Source organism: Notamacropus eugenii, chromosome 5 (genome assembly GCF_028372415.1).
Source record: "Notamacropus eugenii isolate mMacEug1 chromosome 5, mMacEug1.pri_v2, whole genome shotgun sequence".
Lineage (NCBI taxonomy): Eukaryota > Metazoa > Chordata > Mammalia > Diprotodontia > Macropodidae > Notamacropus > Notamacropus eugenii.
In genome coordinates this window covers 374,661,477-374,683,473 of record NC_092876.1, presented here as the reverse complement: position 1 = coordinate 374,683,473, position 21,997 = coordinate 374,661,477, and the positions used below count along the sequence as shown (strand labels likewise).

The 21,997-nt window shown below is 37.0% G+C and overlaps 1 protein-coding gene across 3 annotated transcripts in view; it reads right to left on the bottom strand.

Moving 5' to 3' along the window:
* The window catches only part of PIR (pirin), a 119,829-nt gene that overhangs the window by 33,815 nt on the left and 64,017 nt on the right, over positions 1–21,997 (bottom strand). For all 3 annotated transcript variants that reach the window (XM_072614315.1, XM_072614314.1, XM_072614317.1), the window contains exon 6: positions 2,524–2,608. In XM_072614315.1, the coding sequence (XP_072470416.1) occupies positions 2,524–2,608 (85 nt within the window). The remainder of the gene's footprint in view (positions 1–2,523; positions 2,609–21,997) is intronic.

Below are 21,997 nucleotides of genomic sequence, written 5' to 3'. Positions count from 1 at the left end.
AAGAAAGGTGATAGAAAGACAGAGGGTTGATTCTAACTTTCAAAATTCCATTTGAACATATAAACTGTAATTTTTATGAACAAGATGTGCATAAATTATTTAAAGAAAACCTGGATACTTGCATAATTCACAGGTCTCTTTGTGTCAATGAAAAAGGATCCCCAATTGATAAATGGTCAAAGGATATCCCCAATTGATAAATGGATATGAACAGGCAATTTTCGGAAGAAGAAATTAAAGATATCTATAATCATATGAAAAAATGCTGTAAATCACTATTGATTAGAGAGATGCAAATCAAAACAACTCTGAGGTATCACATCACACTTATAAGATTGGCAAACATGACAGAACAAGAAAATGATAAATGCTGGAGAGGATGTGGGAGACTTGGAACACTAATTCATTGTTGGTGGAGCTGCGAGCTCATCCAACCATTCTGGAGAGCAATTTGGAACTATGCCCAAAGGGCTACAAAAATGTGCATACCCTTTGACCCAGCAATATTGCTACTAGGACTGTATCCCCAAGAGACCATAAAAATGGGAAAGGGTCCCACATGTACAAAAATATTTATAGCAGCACTCTTTGTAGTTGCCAAAAACTGGAAGTCAAGGGGATGCCCATCAATTGGGGAATGGCTGAATAAATTATGGTATATGAATGTAATGGAGTACTATTGTGCCATAAGAAATGATGAACAAGAAGACTTCAGAGAGGCCTGGAAGGACTTATATGACCTGATGCTGAGTGAAAGGAGCAGAACCAGGAGAACTTTGCGCACAGCAACGACCACAGTGTGCAAGAGTTTTTTCTGGTAGACTTGGAATTTCATAATAACGCAAGAACTTATTAAAAAAAAAAAATCCCAATGGTGGTTTTCTACGGCAAAACGCCTTCCACACTCAGAGAAAGAAATATGGAAGTCATTCGCAGAATGTAGCAGATCATGTTTGCGTGTGTGTGTGTTTTTGTGTATCATGTTTTGATTTGTTATATGATTTCTTCCATTTATTTTAGTTCGACTACATAGCATGACTATAGTGAAAATGTACTCAATAGGAAAGTATATGTAGAACCTATACAGAATTGTATGCTGTCGTGGGGAGGGAGGGGGGTAGTGAGGGGTAGGTGGGGTGGGGATAAAAATCTTAATTTTATGGCAGTGATTGTAAAACATTAAAAAATAATAATAATAAAATAAAATTAAAAAAAAAGAAAAAGGAAACATACAACCTTTGGCTTTATCATCTATCGTGTTCCTGAGAGAGACATAACTGAAAGAAGAGAGGATGTACACAGTATCTGACATTTGACATAAGAATCTTAAAAATTGGATAAAAAAGAGAATGACATTTTCCAAATTGATGTGTATACATACAGTAGTTTCCCTATCTCCCTATCTACTGGCCTTTACCTATCTCTTAAGACTTGAGAATACAGGCTTTTAACCTTTTTTTGTCATAGATCCCTCTGGCAGTCTGGTAGATAGATAAGCTTATCTCAGAATAATGCTTTTAAAGTGGGTAAAATAAAATTTGTAGGATTGCCAAGGAAAGCAATTACATTAAAATTTTGTTTTGTACTAAAACAAAACTTCATGGAGCCCCAGGTTAAAAATCCCAGCTCTAGAATAAACTTAAGAATAATTAAATCTTTATTACAAACCCTCTTCTGGCCTTGACCTTGGGGGGCAGGGGGGAAGACAGAACTCCTATTCTTTTGGAACCACTTAAGATGATTGCTGCTTCTCATCCAAAAGTGAAGAGGCATCAATCATCCAGGAGCGGAAGTGTCCTTGTGATTTTCTCTGGGCTGTGGTGCTACTTAGCTTTCATTAACTACAACCCCACCTTGTAAAGGAAACCTTCATTCCAGTGACTTTCCTCTGTAGGTTATTTCCAGTTCATCTTGTACATAGCTTCGGTGTACATAGCTGTTTGCCTGTTGTCTCCCCCAGGAAATAATTTTGCTTAGGTTTACTTCTTCAGATGTCAATAACAGTCCCTACTGCTACTACTTTTTAATAACAGTTTTATTTGGTGATAGAGAAGCAAAGGAAGGTGAAACACTTTTCATTCATTCTTTAGAATCAGAAGACCAGCTCTTCCCTAAATTCCCTGAATGGGAATTCCAGCGCCATCAAAATCATTTATGACCCAGGGCAGAGCTAAGTTCCAGAGAAAGCTTACTGATTCGATTATGTTTTTTCTTAATTTCTAAGGCATGCTCATATATAGAGCACCATAATACTCAATGAACTTTTCCAGGCTCAGAACCAGCCAACTTAGAAGGAAAGGTGCCATGGACAGTATGCTGAACTTGGAGTCATAAGACCTGAGTTCAAATCCTAGTTCAAATATTCACTACCTATGTGACCTCAGACAAATTACTTAACCTGAGTTTTAGATTTCTCATCTATAGAATTAGGGATATGGACTAGAAAACTGCTGAGGTTTCTTCCGTCTCTAGAGTTATGGTACTAAGATCTTATTTTGAAATGACAACGTCAATGATGCTTACCTTCAGGAACAGGCTGGGAATGCTTGGCTCCTTGGTCCAATTTGAATTCCAAATATAAGGTAGGTGTGCGAGTAAAAATCTTGGACTGGAGAAATGAATAACAGTCAGTATTTTTTTGATGGTATGGTTCTCCTAAAAAAAATTAACTAAGGGATACACAGAACTGAATATATTTGTGATGTTTATTTCAGGTAATTTATTTAGACCTTGGTTCTATGGACAGGTTCTGTGGGCAACTAGGTGGCACAGTATATCAAGCCTGGAGTCAGGAGGACCTGAGTTCAAATTCAGCCTCAGATACTTAAACTAGTTGTGTGATTGTGGGCAAGTCACATAACTCTGTTTGCCTCAGTTTCCTCATTTGTAAAATGAGCTGGAGAAGGAAATGGCAAATGACTTCAGTCACTTTGCCAAGAAAACCCCAAGTAGGGTCACAAAAAGTCAGACATAAGTGAAATGACTCAAAAACAACAAAGTCTATGAGTAGACATTCTCTACCATCCTACAAATACTGTCCAAATCCATCAAATTAGAAGCCACAGTAATTCCATGATATCAGATTTTTAAAGTAAGCTAAGAAGTCATTTAACTTTACTGCCTTCACATCTAATTAAGGCTGTTTAATTTTATTTTTTATAGCCTCAGAGCTCAGCACAGTACCTTCAACAGAATAAGCATTTCATACATATTTTTAAAATTGACTTACTACCTGTGTGATCTTGGGTAAGTCACTTAGGTAAGTCTTTGGGTCTCAGTTTCCACATCTCTAAAATGAAGGAGTTAGACTAGAAGACCCCCAAAGTTCCTTGTAGTTCTAAGTCTACAAAGTCTAGGTCTAGTCTACAAATTTCTTTCATTTAATTCATCATAGATAATAAAATATTATAAATTCATAATTTATTATAGGTAATAAAATATCTTTTTACTTTATGGAAAATGTGATCTATTTCACCAGAAGATGACTGTTATTAAATTTAATTTAATACCCAGGATTAAATTTATTTTTAAAAATTGATTACAAATTTCCAAAAACTTTGATTAAAATAATCATAAAGCATTGTCTTAAAAATGTAAGTCATCATAACAATGCAATAAGTGGAAAATAAATCTGCCAACACTCAAAAGCTTCAAATATTTGTACTGTGTTTTTTTTAATTTCAAAATTTTGAACAAATTCCAATTGCAAAATATTTAAAAACAAAAATCCCAAAGCAGCTCTTAATTACTGCACTTTTACAAGCTGTCCTGAACAACCCTGTAGCTAAAATATGTGTATGTTTTTCTTTTGGCATTTCCCAATTTGTTATCAGGCCCAGAGTTTGTTTGGTTAACCTTTTATAAAGGATGGAATGCACATATATATATATATATATATATATATATATATATATATATATATATATATATATAGATGCTGAAGATCAAGAGCTGACTTTGGGGGATTCCATTTATAGTGAATTTATTTGTTTGACTTAAATGATTCTTTTCCTGACTTCATTCATGTGCTACGAAAGGGAATAAAATAATCTGTTCTGAAAAGCAAAGGAACTTAAGATGCAACTCAAAGTGACATACTCTGAAAACCTGAATCTAACCATTAATGAAAATATATGGGCATAAAATAAAAAAGAGGTATTTGAAGCGTTTCAAATTCCAGCAAATTTTGAAAACACAACCGTGGCCACTGGATTGGAAAAGATCAGTTACATCCCAATTCTAAAGAAAGGCAATGCCAAGGAATGTTCAAATTACTGAACAATCGTGCTGATTTCACATACCAACAAGGTTAGGCTTAAGATTCTACAAACAAGGTTTCAGCAATATGTGAACTGAGAAATACCGGGAGAGCAGGCTAGTTTTTGAAGTGACAGAGGAACTAGAGACCAAATTGCCAACATTCACTGGATTTTGGAGAAAGCAAAGGAGTTCCAGAAAAAACATCTACTGCTGCTTCACTGACTACACTTAAGTCTTTGACTTTGTGAATCACAATAAAATGTTACAAGTCTTCAAAGAGATGGGAATACCAGACCATTTTACTTGTCTCCTGAAAAACCTGTATGTGGGCCAAGAAGCAATAGTTAGAACTGAACATGGAATAACTGATTGGCTTAAGACTGGAAAAAGAATATGACAAGACTGTATACTGTTACCTTATTTATTTAACTTGTGTGTAGAATACATCATGGGAAATGACAGGCTGGCTGAATCAAAAGCTAGAATCAGGGTTACTGGGAGAAATATCAACAATCTCAGATATTTAGATAATACCACTGATGGCAAAAAAACAAAGAGTAATTAAAAAGCCTCTTGTTTAGGGTGAAAGAAGAAAGTGTAAAAGCTGGCTTTAAGTTAACGTAAGAAAAAAAAAAACTAAGATCTTGGCAACTGGTCCCATCATTTCCCAGTAAATAGAGGGAGAAGAAATGAAAGCAGTCTCAGATTTTGTATTCTTGTGCTCAAAGATCACTACAGACAGTGAGTGTAGCCATGAAATTAAAATATACTTGCTCCTTAGAAAGAAAACTATGGCAAATCTGGACAACATATTAAAAAGCAGAGGCATCACCTTGCTGACAAAGATCCACATAGTCCAAGCTATGGTTTTTCGAGGGCTGGACTATAAGAAAAGCTGAGCACCACAGAATCGTCACTTCTGAATTATGATACCAGAAAAGACTTCTGAGAGTCACTTGGACAGCAAAAAGATCAAGTTAGTCAATACTTAAAGAAATTAATTCAGGCTCTTCACTGGAAAGCCAAATACTGAAGCTGAAGCTTAAATATTTTAATCACATAATGAGAAGACGGGACTCACTGGGAAAGACACTGTAGTTGGGAAAGATTAAAGGCAAAAGGAAAAGGGGACGTCAGAGGATGAAATGGATAGATTGTGTCGTGGAAACAACAAACATGAATTTAGACACAGTTTGAGAGCTAAGGAAGGATAGAAATATCTGGTGTGTTATGGTTCATGGGGTCATGAAGAGTCAGACATGACTAAACTACTGACCAACAACAACACAATTCAAAGAAAACCAGATTTAACAAAGTTTTGGTTTGCAAATACCCCAGACAGAAATAAAGAAAAGAAAAAGAAATCCAGCAAGGCATACAACAAATAAAATGAATGTACAGAAAACAAAATAAGTTGGGGGGGGGGTCACTAAAGGGCACCACTGAAAAAAAAAGGTAGCTCTGATGTGAATAACAATAATAACCACATTAATGGTAATAAAATAATAAGAGAAACCATTAAGAGATTGGAAAGTACACAAAGAAACAATGGTGAAAGAGGAAGCCAAGTAGAAGTGACACTGGAGAAATAATCCTGAAACATCATGGACTAATCCTATAGGTTAATCAGTGTTTTAGTCGGATGAAATTGTAGAATGGAAGGGCAGAAAGGAAAAGGGGGGTGGGGGGAGGATAGAGGGGAATAAATGATGTATCCTAATCAAGACCAAGGCTGAAAGTTAAGGGAAAATAAGTCCTCTCAGGTCACTCAGGAAGAAGAGGGAAAGGGTAAGGAAACAAAAAAGAGAAAGAAAAAAGGAAATCTTATTTCATTGGTAGGAGTGGAAACCACCGAAGAACATGTTCATGGGAAGAAAAATATTTTATAAATGGAGATAAAGACTTTACCATGTGGTATATAATCTACAAGGATTTGATGCTTAGAGAGAACACTCATCCTACCTCACAAGAATGAAAATCACAGCTCCTGGGGTTAACTGATCTCCAAAGAGCAGGAAGGCATGGAAGCAGAGAGGAGATTTTGTGGCAAATGGGGTTAATGCTACGTCAATGGGACGAGGGTACATTTATTACGGTAAACAGGACTATGCTTCAGTGTTGCACAGCAGGTCTTTATTGGGGAGTGGGGAGAATTAGGAGTGAAGATGAAGGCTAGTCATAGTGATGTTCAGAAAAAAGGTATCTGTGAAACACTTTAAAATTGCTTAGAAAAGAAGAAATGGAATTCAGTCAAGTAGGACAGCTTTGGAGATAATGGTCTAAATTTGTTATAGACTTAAAAAACCCCAACAAGCTGTACATAATAGAGATTCATGGCTTCACATGAAATATTCTAGTTCCATTTTTTTTTTTTGGCAAATGAAAACATTCATGTTTACAAATGTTAATATAGTTCATAATAAGAAAAAATAAAATTTTAAAGCATACATGTGTGTAAGTATGCCAGGAATGGTGAGGGTTTGGCAGAGAGGGTTCTCTGTGTGTTAAATAATTTCCTCTTTTCTTTCAATATTAGATGTGTTGAAGCAATGAGCTTTGAAATTGCCTGTAGGTGGTTTTTACATAGTTTACAATCAATTCAAGTTCCCTCCATAAACCTTCAAAGAACAGAGAAGAGTATCCCTGTGTGACTGCATAAATGAAACCAGAAAACCCACTGATGGCAAACGCATGTGGAGGCTCAAATTAGCAATAAATCTGCAGAACTCAAATCACAAATGACCATCGGGGCAACACACAGGGAGAGCAAGATGTGATTTTACTTAAATTTATGCCTAATCTCCGGATGATTCCTTTACCACTGGGAATCCAGCAACACAGTACTTAGGTTTATCCAAGAAACAATTCTAAAATTATCTTCAGAAAATCAAGGGTACTATTTACCACATGTTGGATACATATTCTGTCTGAGAAATCTTTCCTCCCCTGCCAAAATATAGGATCCTTAATTTTATACATTATAGTCTCCAGAATAGTAGTGATGGTGACAGTGATTATAATAACTCATCATGTTCACACAGTATTTTAAACAAGCTATCTTTACAATAGTCTTTCTAGGTAGGCAGCAGCAACTACTATTTATCCCTGGGGAAAGGGGGTTCAGTGCTGTTTATATAGTAAATGTTGATCACTGCCCTTAACAGTCTTTTTTTAGTTTAATTTTTAACATGGTAATATTTAATTCTCACAGCATAGCAAAATAGAAAGAATACTGCAATTCTGCAGTATTAAAAGAATTAAAAACCAAAGGGGTGCCCATCTATTGGGAGACAGCTAAATAAAGATATGTAAACATATAAACATAGTAGAAAATTATTACATTATAAGAAATGATGCAATGGACAGCTTCAAAGGAACCAGAGAAGGCCTGTACTAGCTGACACAGACTGAAGTGAGCAGAATCAGAACGGTTTATACAATATTAACACCATTATAAGGAAAAATAATTTTGAAAGGTTCACAGGCTCTGATCAATGCAATGACCAACTATGATTCTCATCTCAGAAGAAACTGAGGTCTAGGGAATTTAAGTGACATGCACAAGGACATACAAGTAGAAAGAGTAGGCACATTAATTTTTTAATTTTTATTTATTTATTCTGAGCAGGCACATTATTAAACAGAACACTGTTTAATCTGAGTTAGAATCCTGCCTCAGATACTTCCTGTGTGATGCCAGGCAAATCTCTCAAGTCTCAGTTTCTTTATTTGTAAAATGGTTATAATATTAGCACATACCTTATTGGTTTGCTATAAGGATCAGATGAGATAAAATATATGAAGCATTTTTTGCTAAATGCACTATGTAAACGTTAGGGTTTTTCGTTAGTATCATTATTGAACTGAAGAAGAGAAAAGACATTCTGGGAAGAAGGTTGTAAGGTAGCCATCGATTAACTGGAAAGGGTGAAAAAGGAAGGTGATCAGGATGGTGAACGACCACAAGATCATGCCATGTTGTCTTTGTCCTTCATTCTCAAAGAGTACTATGACACCAGGGAGATGATGACATGACTTGCAGATGACTTTGATTGGAGGGAGGGAGGGCTGTGCAAAGTCACCAGCCTCACTTTCTCCTCCTGAGCTATGTGGGTCCAGTGGCTAATGATTCATCAGGACAACTGGGATGGACCAGGATGTGATGGGAGACCCTAGCCCTTTCAGGTTAAGGCCTTTTCAGGTTCTCACTTTGAGTGAGATAACTCCTATTCAGTGAATAGGCCTCTTTAAGTAGTAACTCAAGGGATGGCCCCTTTAATAATAATAATAATGATGATGAAAAAGAATCAAAATAAGAGAGGGAAACCCTCAGGGTTCCTGGCCAGAAGAGAAATAGTTACTATTTAGTATATCATGCCATGTAAGAATTAACTAAAGAAAATGGAAACATTTAACCTGCAGAAGAACAGACCTTGGGAAGCATAGGATGACTATTATCAAATATTCGAAAGATTGTTACGGGGAAGAAGGATGAGATTGATTTTGTTTGTCTGCAAAGGGAAGAACTATGAGTAATAGGTGGAAATACAGAGAGACACATTTAAGAAAAATGCATAGGAAAACTTCCTAACAATTATGTTTATCTGAGAATTGAAATGGGTTGCCTTTACAGGCAGTGGGGACCTAACTGGATCTTCAAGAAAAAGAAAATGGGTTGATGACTACTAGATAAGTATAACGGGATATGGATGGTGTAAGGGAATGGATAAATGAAATGGCCTCTGCCTTTTCTTTCATTACTGGAGCTCTATTAATATGTAAAGAGGAGATTCTACTATCTTGGGGAAAAGTTAGTAATGAGCTAAAGTCAGAGAACTTCCCTAGCCTTCAATTTAAAAACTTTCCTTCTGACCTCTTAGACTAGAATTGCACAGAAGCAAATGAAGCAGAATGATGTATTTGGGACCACAGGAAGCAAAGAAACAAATCTCTTTAACTTACCTTTACTTTTATTCAAGCCCTGTCTCTACAACTCTTCTTTCTGTTTCCTAAATACCTCAGTCATCTTTCCTGACCTTTCTATCTCAATCTTCTTCCTCTCACTTCTAGCTTTTCAGGATGACTCAGGTTTCAAAAAATAGGACCCTTTAGTAGCAAAGCAATGAATTACTTCACAAAAGGAAATTCTGTCTGCCCTTTAGCCAAAAGGGTTGCCTCCAGATGGGGAAAAAAAGCCTTATCACTCTTGCTTTACAAACACTTTAAGAATAAAATTATAATGGCTCTCAGGCCCAGTGGTGTTCTATGACAAAATGAAGACCACATCCAATGGGGGCTATAAAACAGAATAGTTCAGAATTGAAAATTACCTTCACCTTATTTCCTTCAAAAAATTTCCCACTCACCCAGGCTTTCATTTGATACCCCTAATATGCTTGCTTCCTTCCTCTAGTTTTATTTGTAAATGTGATCCTAATTAAGAACAGAAATCACTACCACATGGAAACCCTGTGGCCTTGAGGCTGACCCCAAGGAATGGAATAGGGAGTTTGGCTATAAGAGCAAAGGAAAATTCCTCCCCTTTGCCACTGTTTCTTCTTCTCTTTTCATGGATAAAAACTGCCTTCTTAACTTCTGAATGTCTGTGTTTTTATAATAATGACTACATTTCCTGGACATTAAGTGACTTGAAGTCAGGTTCATATGTCAAAATTGTCATTGCTTTCATCATCAGGATCCACAGGCTTTCAGGAGTCTCCACAGGACTATTTTCAAGGTCAATTCTGACTCAGTGCTTTTTAGAACCCACCCTCACATCCATAAATGCTGTGATTCATTGCTTGATGAGTTATGGCAGGTAACTGTGCTATCAGATGCCATACTTCAAAGTCTTATGAGATGTTGGAAGCAATGTTTGAAGCAGTTCCTAGATCCTTGTGGGGTTGTGGGGTGGAAGTGGTGGGGAACTAAAGTATTCATTGTGCAAACCACAACAAATATGAAGCTAGTTTGTTTGATTCACTGAGAATGTTGAGGTTATGGGTTTTATTCTTGTGTGGCTCAGCTACGGTATAATCAAACAACTATGCCAAATAAGACCAGAAAATTATTTTGCGTAACTTTTGATTCTCTTTATAAAGTAAAAGTGATATATATATATATATATATGTACACATAACATCTTCTCAGTAAAACTAAATCTCAGTAAAAAGAAATTCCATTCAACTTATATTATAATATACCTTTTCATTTTTAGTACATTCCTCAAGGTTCTCTCTTAGTCAATAATGAGCATTTATTTAACACCTAATAGCACTGTGCTAAGTGTTAGGTTACAATGAACAATGAGAGTCTCTGCTTTTAAGGAACTCACAGTATAACGGGAGAAAATATACAAACAACCTTGTACAAACAAGATATACATAGGATGAAATGAAGATACTCAATAGAGGGTAGGCATTAGCATTGAGAGGAACTGGAAAAGCTTTCTTGAAGAAGATGGAATTTTAGAGAAGCTAAAGAAGCTGTGAGATGGAGGTGAAGAAAATTCCAGGCATAGGGGACCAGTCAGTGAAAATGCCTGGAGTCAGGCCATAGGATGTTTTGTGAGTAACAAGTAGTGATTAGCAAGGAGGCTGGTGTCACTAGATTATAGATTACATGAAGGGCAGTAAGGGAGGAGAAGGCCAGGTTATAAAGGGCTTTGGAAGTCCAAACAAGAATTAATATTTCATCCTAGGTATAACAGGGAGCCATCAGAGTTTACTGAAAGTGGAGTTAACATGATCAAACTTGTGCTTTAGAAACACAAGTTGAGTAAAGGATGAACTGGAGTGGAGAGAGACTTCAGATAGGGAGACTAAGCAGAAACCTACAGCAATAATCCAGGCTTGAGGTTCTCTCTCATCCTTACTTAGACTTATGGGCATAGAATGAACTCTCCCTAGGACTATAATTAGCCATTTTAGGGCCTGGGGCAAGCAATACAAAATGGCTCTCATGTTCATGATATGAAACCAATATAAGGAGAAACCAAGACCCGTACAATTACAGAGAAGGGGGAATTAGTTACTAAAGTGATTCTGGCAACTTAACTAATTATTCTTGTTAGTTTTAACATGGGGATACTTAATTTGGATGTTACTACGCTGCTAAAGGAGTACATTGGTCCAGTTTTTTGGTCCCTCTAAATTCTGGTTCCATGGGGGCACGGCCCATACTCTTTACAATTCTGTTTTTGTATCAGCTTCCCAGAGTCAACAAAAATGGACATATTACAAAAAGAGCATAGCTAAGTGAGATAAAATGATACAAAATATCTCTTTCCCTGACCCCCAATACCCATAAGCAAGATATGTCTTTCCAATTTATCTCTTGGAACACTCCAACAGTCTATGTGTAGTTACCTTTCTGAAAGCCTCGATTAATGAAAATGAAGACCCTAAAGTGCAGAGACTACACCCAAGGATGACTCAAAAATTTGATAAGATCATGGGGTACTATGTTTTTTCTCTTTTTTCTTTTTTTTTCTTTTTTTTTTTCCAAATTTATTAATTTGTTTTCAGTTTTCAACAATCACTTTCATAAATTCCAAATTTTCTCCTCCTCCCTCCCCAATATAGCATGTAATCTTATATGAGTTCTACACACATACATTCATATTAAGCACATTTTCACATTAGTCATGTTGCATAGAAGAATTAAAACGAATGGGAGAAACCATGAGAAAAACAAAACATAATAAAGGAGAAAATAGGCATTGCATTCTGCTTTCTGACTCCATAGTTCTTTCTCTGGATGTGGATGGCATTTTGCATCATGAGTCTTTTGGAAATGTTTTAGGTACTTACAGTGCTGTGAAGGGCTAAGTCTATCAAAAACAGTCCTTGAACACTGTGGCTGTTACTGTGTATAATGTTCTCCTGGCTCTGCTCACTTCACTCAGCATCAGTTCATATAAAGTCTTTCCAGTTTTTCTGAAGTCTGCCTATTTGTCATTTCTTATAGTACAATAGTATTCCATTACATTGCTATACCACAACTTATTCAGCCATTCTTCCATTGATGGGGCATCCCCTCAATTTCTGGTTCTTGGCCACCAAAAAAAGAGCTGCTATAAATATTTTTATACATGTGGCTCCTTTTCCCATTTTTATCTCTTTGGGATACAGCCCTAGAAGTGGTATTGCTGGGTCAAAGGGTATGCATACTTTTATAGCCCTTTGGGCATAGTTTGGCACTATTTTAAAAAATCATTCTAGACCCTCAGATTAGCTAGGACCCTCTTTCTGAACCTAAGCCCAGAGTTCCTCAATCAGTAAAGCTGTATCTACCAGCAGATCTTAAAGTCTTACTTTTCTGTCCTCCAAGCCAGTCCCTGATATCATCTTCATCTTCACGCTTCCACAGTTTCCTAGAATTTTTATTAGGAGGAAGGGAAGGACAAGAAGAGTTGTCCAGTATATCTCCCTGCTCTACTCAAGGACTTTACTATAAGAGTCTTGAAGCATGGTCCATCCACCACTGCTCCATTTAGTGATTACAAAGATTAAAATAGTTTGTTGTTGTTGAGTTGTTTCAGTGTTGCCCAACTCTCCATGACCCTATTTGGGGGTTTTCTTGGCAAAGATACTGGAGTGGTTTGACATTTCCTTCTCCAACTTATTTTACAGATGAGGGAACTCAGGCAAAAAGGGTTAAATGACTTGTCCAGGGTCACACAGCTAGTAAGTGTCTAAAGTCATATTTGATTGAACTCAAGTCCTCCTATCTTCACAGCTGGCAGTCTCATCTCATAAAGATGACTACATCTCAACTATAGATGCTTCCTTGATATTTTAAAGCAACTTCAAGATTTCCCTAAGTGGTCATTCCAACCACCACTGGTGAAATTGACAAGTACCCTTTATCACAGATTGAAACTGCTCCCTTCCCTTTCTAATGGACCACGAGTTGTTGAAACCTTATCATAAATACGATAACCAGGGAAAGAGATTAGTTTTCATCCTTGGTGTCAAAGGAAGTATGAGAAGGATACATCATATATTTGAGTTTCAAATATACATGATATGTTACAAAAAGAGAAAGCTAAAGAGAGAGACAAAGAGAGACAGAGAGAAAGACAGAGAGAGAGAGAGAAAGAGAGAGAGAGAAAGAGAGAGAGAGAGAGAGAGAGAAAGAGAGAGAGAGAGAGAGAGAGAGAGAGAGAGAGAGAGAGAGAGAGAGAGAAGGCAGGCAATTAGTTGACAGAGTGATGGTGATTTAATATGTGAGGAACACTAGAAAATGACAGAAAACCTTCTTAAATTTCTATTGACCTGGACAAAGCAGGTAAAAAAATTGTAAATGCCAAACCTCTCAAGCCAACCAGGAACTTTGGGATATTTTAGGCTGTTTTTACACTACATGTATGGTATACATTTTACATATAGTTGCTTTATTAAGTAATTATCATCTATAACCCTCATTATAAAACTTTCTTTGGGAGAGGAAGACTTGGAGGAAGGAGAAGAGTACATGACAGACCACATGGCAAAGGGGAAAGAATGCTGATTTTGGTGATAAAAAAATGGGTTCAAATATCATCAGTGATGCACATCTCATCAGTTGTGTGACTATCAGGCAGCTGGGTGACACAATGAATAGAGAGATGGTCTTAGAGTTAGGGAGAATGAAGTTCAAATTCAGCCTCATACACAGTAGGTCACGCAGGCAAGTTATTTAACCTCTGCTGCCTCAGTTTCTTCAATTGTAAAAGAGAGATAATAGCATTTACTTCACAGGGGTTGTTGTGAGAATAATATGAGACAATATCTGTAGAGAGCTCAGTACACTGCCTAGCATAAAGTGCTTAATAAATGCTTATTTTCTTCCTTCCATGATTGAGTCATTTAACCTCTTTGCAATGCAGTTTCCTCTTCTGTAAAAGGACAATACTGATAATAGCTATAGTGTCCACCTCATGGGACAGCAGAAGGTGACACAGTGAAATGAGCGTCTGGCCTGGAGTCAGGAAGACTCATCTTCCTGAGCTCAAATCTGGCCTCAGACATTTACTTTACTTCCTGTAGCTAGGTGCTACAGTGGATATAGTGCCTCCCCCAGAATCAGGAGGACCTGAGTTCAAATGTGACTAGTCGTGTGACCCTGGGCAAGTCATTTAACCCTGTTTACCTAACAAATGAGCTAGAGAAAGGAAATGTTAAACTACTTCAGTGTATTTGCCAAGAAAACCTCCAAACGGGGTCACAAGGAGTTGGACATGATTGAAACGACTAAACAATAACCACCACCATCTCACTGAGTTGCACAGGGAGGAGAAGCAACCGAATGAGATAATACAAAAAATACTTTGTAAACCTTAAAGCATTATATAAATGTTCATCATCGTTATAAGAGAGATTAAGAAAACAGCTAGGAAACAGAAAACAAGCGAATCTGTTCTAGTAGCCCGCATTTAGGGAATCTGGGAAACACTAACTTCACTCACTGAGTTAGTCCTTGCCTGAAGATGGACAACACATGTTTTGAGAGTGTTTCTGACAAAGAGCAAATGTTCCTCCTCTATACAAAATAACACATCTGCAGCTACAGAAAAGGCAGTAGCATAATAAATAATGACAGGCCCAAACTATGCTAACAATGGTCTTCTGACCATCCATTAACTCACAACTACATAATTGGTCCAAGTCTAACAAGCTAATTTATTATCCCATTGCCCTATGTACCTAAGTGGCAAATGGATCATTTTTTAAATGTCTACTAGCTCCATCTGATCATATTTATTATAATGTTTAAAGAGATTCTTGCAAGAAAACAAATGCAGATGTAGTGTGGGAAGCTATTTAGTAAAGATAAGGTCCTATAGGAAAAACTATCAGTATTCTAGTGGTATTTGCCCCAGTGCAAATATGAACCTTATGTGCATGATAAAATGAAATTCAGTTTGATACAATGCTTCTTTATTAAAATTTCAAAGTCATTCTAACAATAAATTTTTAAAAATCAGCTAAGAAGATGATGCCTGAGAATTATTTTTGGATGAACTGCAGTTTAACATAAAGGATAATCATTATGGGAGAATACTGCAAACCTCCTATATAGGAAGGGAAATTATTCAATGAGTTTGGGAATTAAGGCTATAAATGCTAAGGATAATACAAAGAATTCTTGTAGCTATGTTGGGGGCAAGAGGAACACAGATCTAGATCAAAGGCTATCAAGGTGTGATGGGGTATGATGTGTGCCTAGATCACTTAAGATGTTTCTTAGACATTGCCAAACTCTGCCTCTTCCTGGATGGCTTCTGTGACACTGCTCTGTTAGGTTCCCTTCCTACCTGTCTGATGTTCCTTCTTAGTCTCAGTTGCAAATACTCCTCTTGTCCAGTTAAGTATGACTGCGGGCTAAGGCTTTATTTTAGGTTCCCTATTCTCCCTCTGCGCAGCTAATTGCCCAAATTGGAGTCAGGAAGACCTGAGTTCAAATCTGGTCTTAGAAACTTACTAGCTGTGTGAACTCTAATTTAATTTAACTCTAATTGCCTTAGTTTCCTCATCTGTAAAATGAACTGGAATCCAAAGACAAATCTTGAGGCAAAATGCCATCCATATCCAGAGAAAGAACTATGGAATTGGAACGCAGAATGAAGCAGAATGTTTTCTCTTGTGCTATGTTATGTTTTGGTTTATTTCTTCTCATAGTTTCCCTCATTCATTTTAATTCCTCTATGAAACATGACTAATGTGAAATTGTGCTTAATAAAAATGTATGTATAGAAACAACATAAGACTGCATGCCATCTTGGGGAGGGAAGGGGGAGGGAGGTGGAGAAAAATCTAAGACTTATGGAAGCGATTGTAGAAAACTGAAAACAAATAAATTTTAAAAAATTTTTTAATAAGCTGGGGAAGGAAATGGTAGACCACTGTAGTATCTTTGCCAAGAAAACCCCAAATGGGAGCACAATGAGTCGGACATGATTGAAACAACTGAACATTCCCTCTCTCCACTCTCTTCCTTAGTGATCTCATCAGCTCCCATGGGTTTAATGGTCATAACTCCTGAAACTACACAATTTCACCCCAATGTCTCCTGAATTTCATTCCTAGGTTAACAACTGCCTGGTGGACATCAACACCTGCATGTTCCATAAACATATATCTAAATAAGCATCTACAAAATGGAACTCATATTTTTACCCAAAACTTGTTCTTTCTCCAAATGATTCCATTTTTACTTATGGCACCACAAGCTTCTAGTCATCCATGTTGGGAACTTTACAGTGACCCTTGACTCTTTGCTAAACAAATAAAGTGATCCTTGACTCTTCTTTGCTAAATTAACTCTATCTCCACAACATTGCATCTGTCCACTTTTCTCCATTCTAGTTTATCACCCCTCACCTGGATTATTTCCACAATGTCCTAATTGGTCTCATTGCTTCTAGGCTGTCTCTTGTCTAATACATCATGCACAAGCTACCTAACTGATATTTCTAGAACACAAATGTCACTATGTCATCTCCTCTACACAAAAACCTTCAATAGATTCCCTGCTGCCTTTACAATAAAAAAAAGGTCCTTAGCCTAAACTTGTTTCTGAAACCTTCTACAATGAGGCTGTCATTTAAATTATTTTGGTCAGTCAACAGTCATTTATTAAGTACTTACTATGTGCCAGGCACTATGCTAGGCTCTGGATGTACACAGAAAGAAACAAATATAGTCCATTGCCTTAAGAAGCTTCCATGGGGGAGACAACTATGTACATGCAAGTTATCTTCAGTGTAAACTGGAGGGGCAGGCATTAACAATGGGTAGGATTGGGAAGGGTCTGTTGTAGAAGACAGGATTTAAAGTGGGTCTTGAAGGAAGCCAGGGAAACCCAGTGAAGGTAATAAGGGAGATCATTTCAGGGATGGGGGATAAACCAGTGAAAAGCTGATGAGTCAGGAGATGAAGGGTCATTCTAGAGGAAAAGCAAGGAAGAAAAGACAAATAGAGGGTCTTAAAAGAAAATCCTGTGCTGGGCAACAAGCTCATCTTACAGAATCCCCAACCAACATAGGAGACAGCAAGAGAGGCTGTATACAATCCAATAACCTACTGGGATTCCCTATTCTTCTTACAGTAGGAAACAGATGAGGGAGGAAAATGTTTCATTTTATTGAATGAAAATCCCTACTTGTAACTTCTATGTATTAGTCCATATTTCGCCCTTTAGAACCAAGTAAAACAAGTCTAATCCATCTTCCATATAACTTCAGATATTTAAAGACTACTATAACATTCTCCTTGGGCAGCTAGGTGGCACAGTGGATAGAGCATGGATTTGGAATGAAGAAGATTCATCTTCCTGGGTCCAAATCTGGCTTAGAAATTTATTAGCAATGTGACCCTGGGCAAGTCACTTAACCCTGTTTGCCTCAGTTTCTGCAAGTCAACACAAAACCCTCGTGATGTCATATGTTCTCTTAGATAGTGAAGGATAAATAATGATAACAATCTGTAAAACAGACCTGCACAACTTGGCAGTAGGTAGGGGCCAAAATTAAAATAGGCTAAACTTCTTGGGCCTCAGATAGAGTTTTAGAGGCTCATTTTTCAAATAAAGGTATAATGAATGATGAAACTATTTTGCAAATGAACCATATTTTAAAAAGGGAAATTTCAATTAACATCAATTAACTACACTTATTATGTAAGTTTTTATTTATCATGAAATCATATTAATGTTTAAAAATTATTTTGCTACGCAGTACAAGTTTTAATACATTTTTTCAGATTTTCTTAGTGTTTACGCTGAAAACACAGGGGAAAATATGATTCTTATTTCTCTCTGACTAGACACAGACTGACAATGGTTGGTTACCACGTGTCACGTGGCAAACAAGAGATCATACGTGTGGCAACCCACTTGCCAAGTTCTATGATGGGCACAATAGTGACTAGTGGAAGGTGAATTAAGCGGGGTATGGACAAAGCACTCAGTACAAATTCACTTTCTTTTACACCCTCTACATTTTTCAAGGCCACCCTAAATCCTTTGGTGGGCTACAAGTAGCCTGTGGGTAGTATGTTGTGCAGGCCTGCTGTAAAATGAGCTGGAGAAGGAAATGGCAAAGTACTCAAGCATCTTTGTCAAGGAAAACCCCCCAAGATGGGGTCATAAAGAGTTGAACATGACTGAAACAACTGAACCACCACAAAATAACGTTCCCCTTAATGTTCTCTTTAAGCTAAATCATTACAGTAGCTTTAAATGATCTTAGAATATCATTGTTCTGAGTTTAGAGGGAATAAATAAAGCCTGTGAACTACCATCCATTGTTTATAAAAATTTATCTAGGATTCCCCCAGAAGGCAATTTAGCCTGTCTCTGCTTTGGTTCTCCAAAAATAAAGAATACTCAGACACTTAAAATCATTAATATCATGCAATTTAATCAACATCTTAGGGTCTCAGACTTTGGGGGAAAAAATAAGCCCAGGATATTTATTCATTATGCTATGCTGTTTTTTGGAAAAGAAGGAATGGAGGACAAAACTAAAAAAGAAAAGATATTAAATAGAGGATAGAAGGAGATAGAGAAAAGGTTAAAAGGGGCCAAGATAAATAAGAAATGGAGTTTGGCTACAACAGGCCATCACGACAATGATAAAAAAATAAAAGCAGTTAATCCATTTGCATCACCTAATTATCATTCCATCCCCTAAGACCTTAATCAGTAAATGTTGTATGTGTAGTGCTAGAGAAGAATGTGCATGGTGCTAGGAATGTAACTTAAAACTGCAGCTGACTTTTCTAAATTATTTTTTCTGACTTTTACTCTCTGGAATTTTTTTCCCCTAATATCCATTTCCTACTTCACTGGTCTTCAATAGATAATTTGGATATCACAGGGCAGTGGATTCAAAACCCCGAAGTTCATTTCTACCCATTTCCTGCCCCTATTCAATTTGTCTGGCTTGGCTCTGTCTGAGTTACCCAGGGGAAACACTGAATGGTATTCACAAGGAATCCTAGTTAGAATCTTCTATTTGGTGACATATATATATATGTATGTATGCATGTCTATGTATAGATATTTACACATATCTGGGTGCATACATAGATACATACACACACATAGATATATATACACATATAGATTAACACACATACACATATATATATATCTATATATAGATATATATACATACATATGAAATAAACAGCCTGAAATCAGTGTCTAACTCTGGAAAAATTCATAAGACAAAACCAAATAGTTATCCCCAGGCATTACAAGTATTTCATGGCAGATATAGTGAGAAATGTCTGGTGGGAGAGGGCCTGAGAGAAGGGTGGGGAAGGTGAGTAGAGATAAGAAAAGTGGTTTTGTTGCCTTGTAATGGCTCAATGTAGGGAATTTGGACAAAGAATATGATAATGAGAATATTACTGATAGAATGCTTCAAATGAAGCTGACAGAGAACACATAAATCCATGCAAAAGGTTAAAACAAAGTGATAGGAAAATGGTAAGTTCTCAGAGTGATATTGACGAAAGAATTCTTAGACTTAGAGTCATGAGGAAATTAGGTTTAAATACTACCTCTTAAATTTAATAGCTGCTCATATCAGTCAATCAGGGAAATTTATTAAGCACCTACTATGTGCCAGCTACTGTGCTAAGCACTGAGGCACAAGACAGTCCCTGCTCTCAAGGTGCTCTGTAATCTAATCTAAGTTTGACACTTTGAACAAATCATTTATACTCTGAATATCAATTTTCCCCCCTGTGAATGGAGGATAATGATGCCTGTATTCACAGGGTGAATCTGAGGCTCAAATGAGATGATTTATACAAAATATTTTGCAAATCCTAACTACTTGAAGATTAGCTATTATTATTATTGACTTCTCCCAAAGGCACATCATCATCCATCAACTCTCCCTCTCTCTCTCTCTCTCTCTTTCTCTCTCTCTCTCTCTCTCTTTCTCTCTCTCTCCTCCCACATATCCATCTACAAGTGTGTGTATATATGTACACATATGTATATATACTTATATGCACATAAATGTACATGTTCATAATATCCATTCTGTCAAAGCTTGGACTGGCTGCTTTACATGGAGGATTAAGTCACTAATGACCCTGGAAGTTATATTTCTTCGCAGAAAGAGATGAAGCTATCACAGAATCAGAACTGAAAGGACAGTCTTCCACTATAGTAGCAGCTTTTATACCTCTCTCCAAGAGAGATTCACAGAGAAAAAGTTGGAGGCATTAATGAGGAAGAGAAGAGATCAGCTACCGCAGCAGCAACAGTTGAAGAATGTTTTCCTGGAGTTTGACTCAACCTCATAGCTGATACAGTCTTGATCTTTCCCTGATTTGTTGCTTGGTTCGTTAAGAGGACCCAGCATAGAACCATGTCTATTTGGAGCTGAATCAATGGTGATTTTCTTCTCTCCCTGTATCTTCCTTTTTTGCTTTTATTGTTAGGAGTCAGCACAGGTTACCACTAAGTGTTTCTTTGATCTTTGACATTTATTTACTGGTGGTTTGTATTTTAATTATGATTCCATAGAAAGCTAAGATAATTTTTTATTACATTCAAAATTAATATCTTTGTTGTACATATTACAACAAAGGGGAGAAAGTAATAATTGTGTCAGACTCAACTAGCTGAGAGAGTAACTAGTTTATCTTGGCTTATCAATCAACAGATTGCCTGGGGTCTCAGTTCTTTGTGAGGTTTACTTAGAATCTCTATTTTCAAGCTTTCTAACTTATCAGAGGAAGGAAACCACCTAGAACTGGAAACGCTGCCCTAGACTAAAACTTTGATAAGTGAGCCTCATTACCTCCAGGCAGATAAGTCTGCCCTATGATTTTTGGGTTTTCTTTACACTCTACTCCCAGGTGAGAGAAGGAGGAGAGGTGGAGATCTCAAGTGAAAGTCATACCCTGAGAAGCCCCAGTGGACAGAGACAAATGTGATGAGAGAGAATCAATTCCACCCACTCCCCTAGAGAGGTGTGTGGAAGGAAGGGTAAGTGCTTGTTATCCCCACTACTCTCCATAGCAAGGATTGATGGGTAGCACACACATACATACATATGCATGCATATGTGTATAAAAATTTGTCTCATTTTGTATGTCTGTGTATATATGTGTGTATATGTACACACATACACACATTTATATGTGTGTGTATGCAAATGTATTTGAGTATATAGTTGGTAGGTGTAGTTGGTATGTTCTACTAGAGGAAGTTCCTCACTGGGAACTCTCTTACACTGAATAAATCATAGGTCTGATCAATACATACACAAACACACATTATACACACATAGACATACACAGGCATACAAAATGAGACTCAAATTTTTATGGTGTAGGAGACTCAGCTGATATTCTGATAGCCTATCAGGTCTTCACCAAGAATATTTGCTTTATATATTATTATAATTATGCTTCCACTCTAAACTTCCTTTCTCTACAATCATGATGACTAGGGCTAAGAACCTCAAAGTGACGCAGGATGTGACTTTTGGCTTCTAGGCATACATATAAGGGGCAGCCTCCACAGAATTCTTATCCTGTTCTTGTGAAGAAGGTCCTGTTCAGTGTTGCAAGAAAATTCTTCCTAGGTGAACAGGTTAGCAGTTACATCTTGAAGCCATAAAAACATCTGTCACTCTTTTCTTGTACAAGGGAAATGTCATTCCTGAGATGAGTGGATTGCCTCAGGAAAAATCAACATTTTGTACAACCCAGTTGCTCAGGTC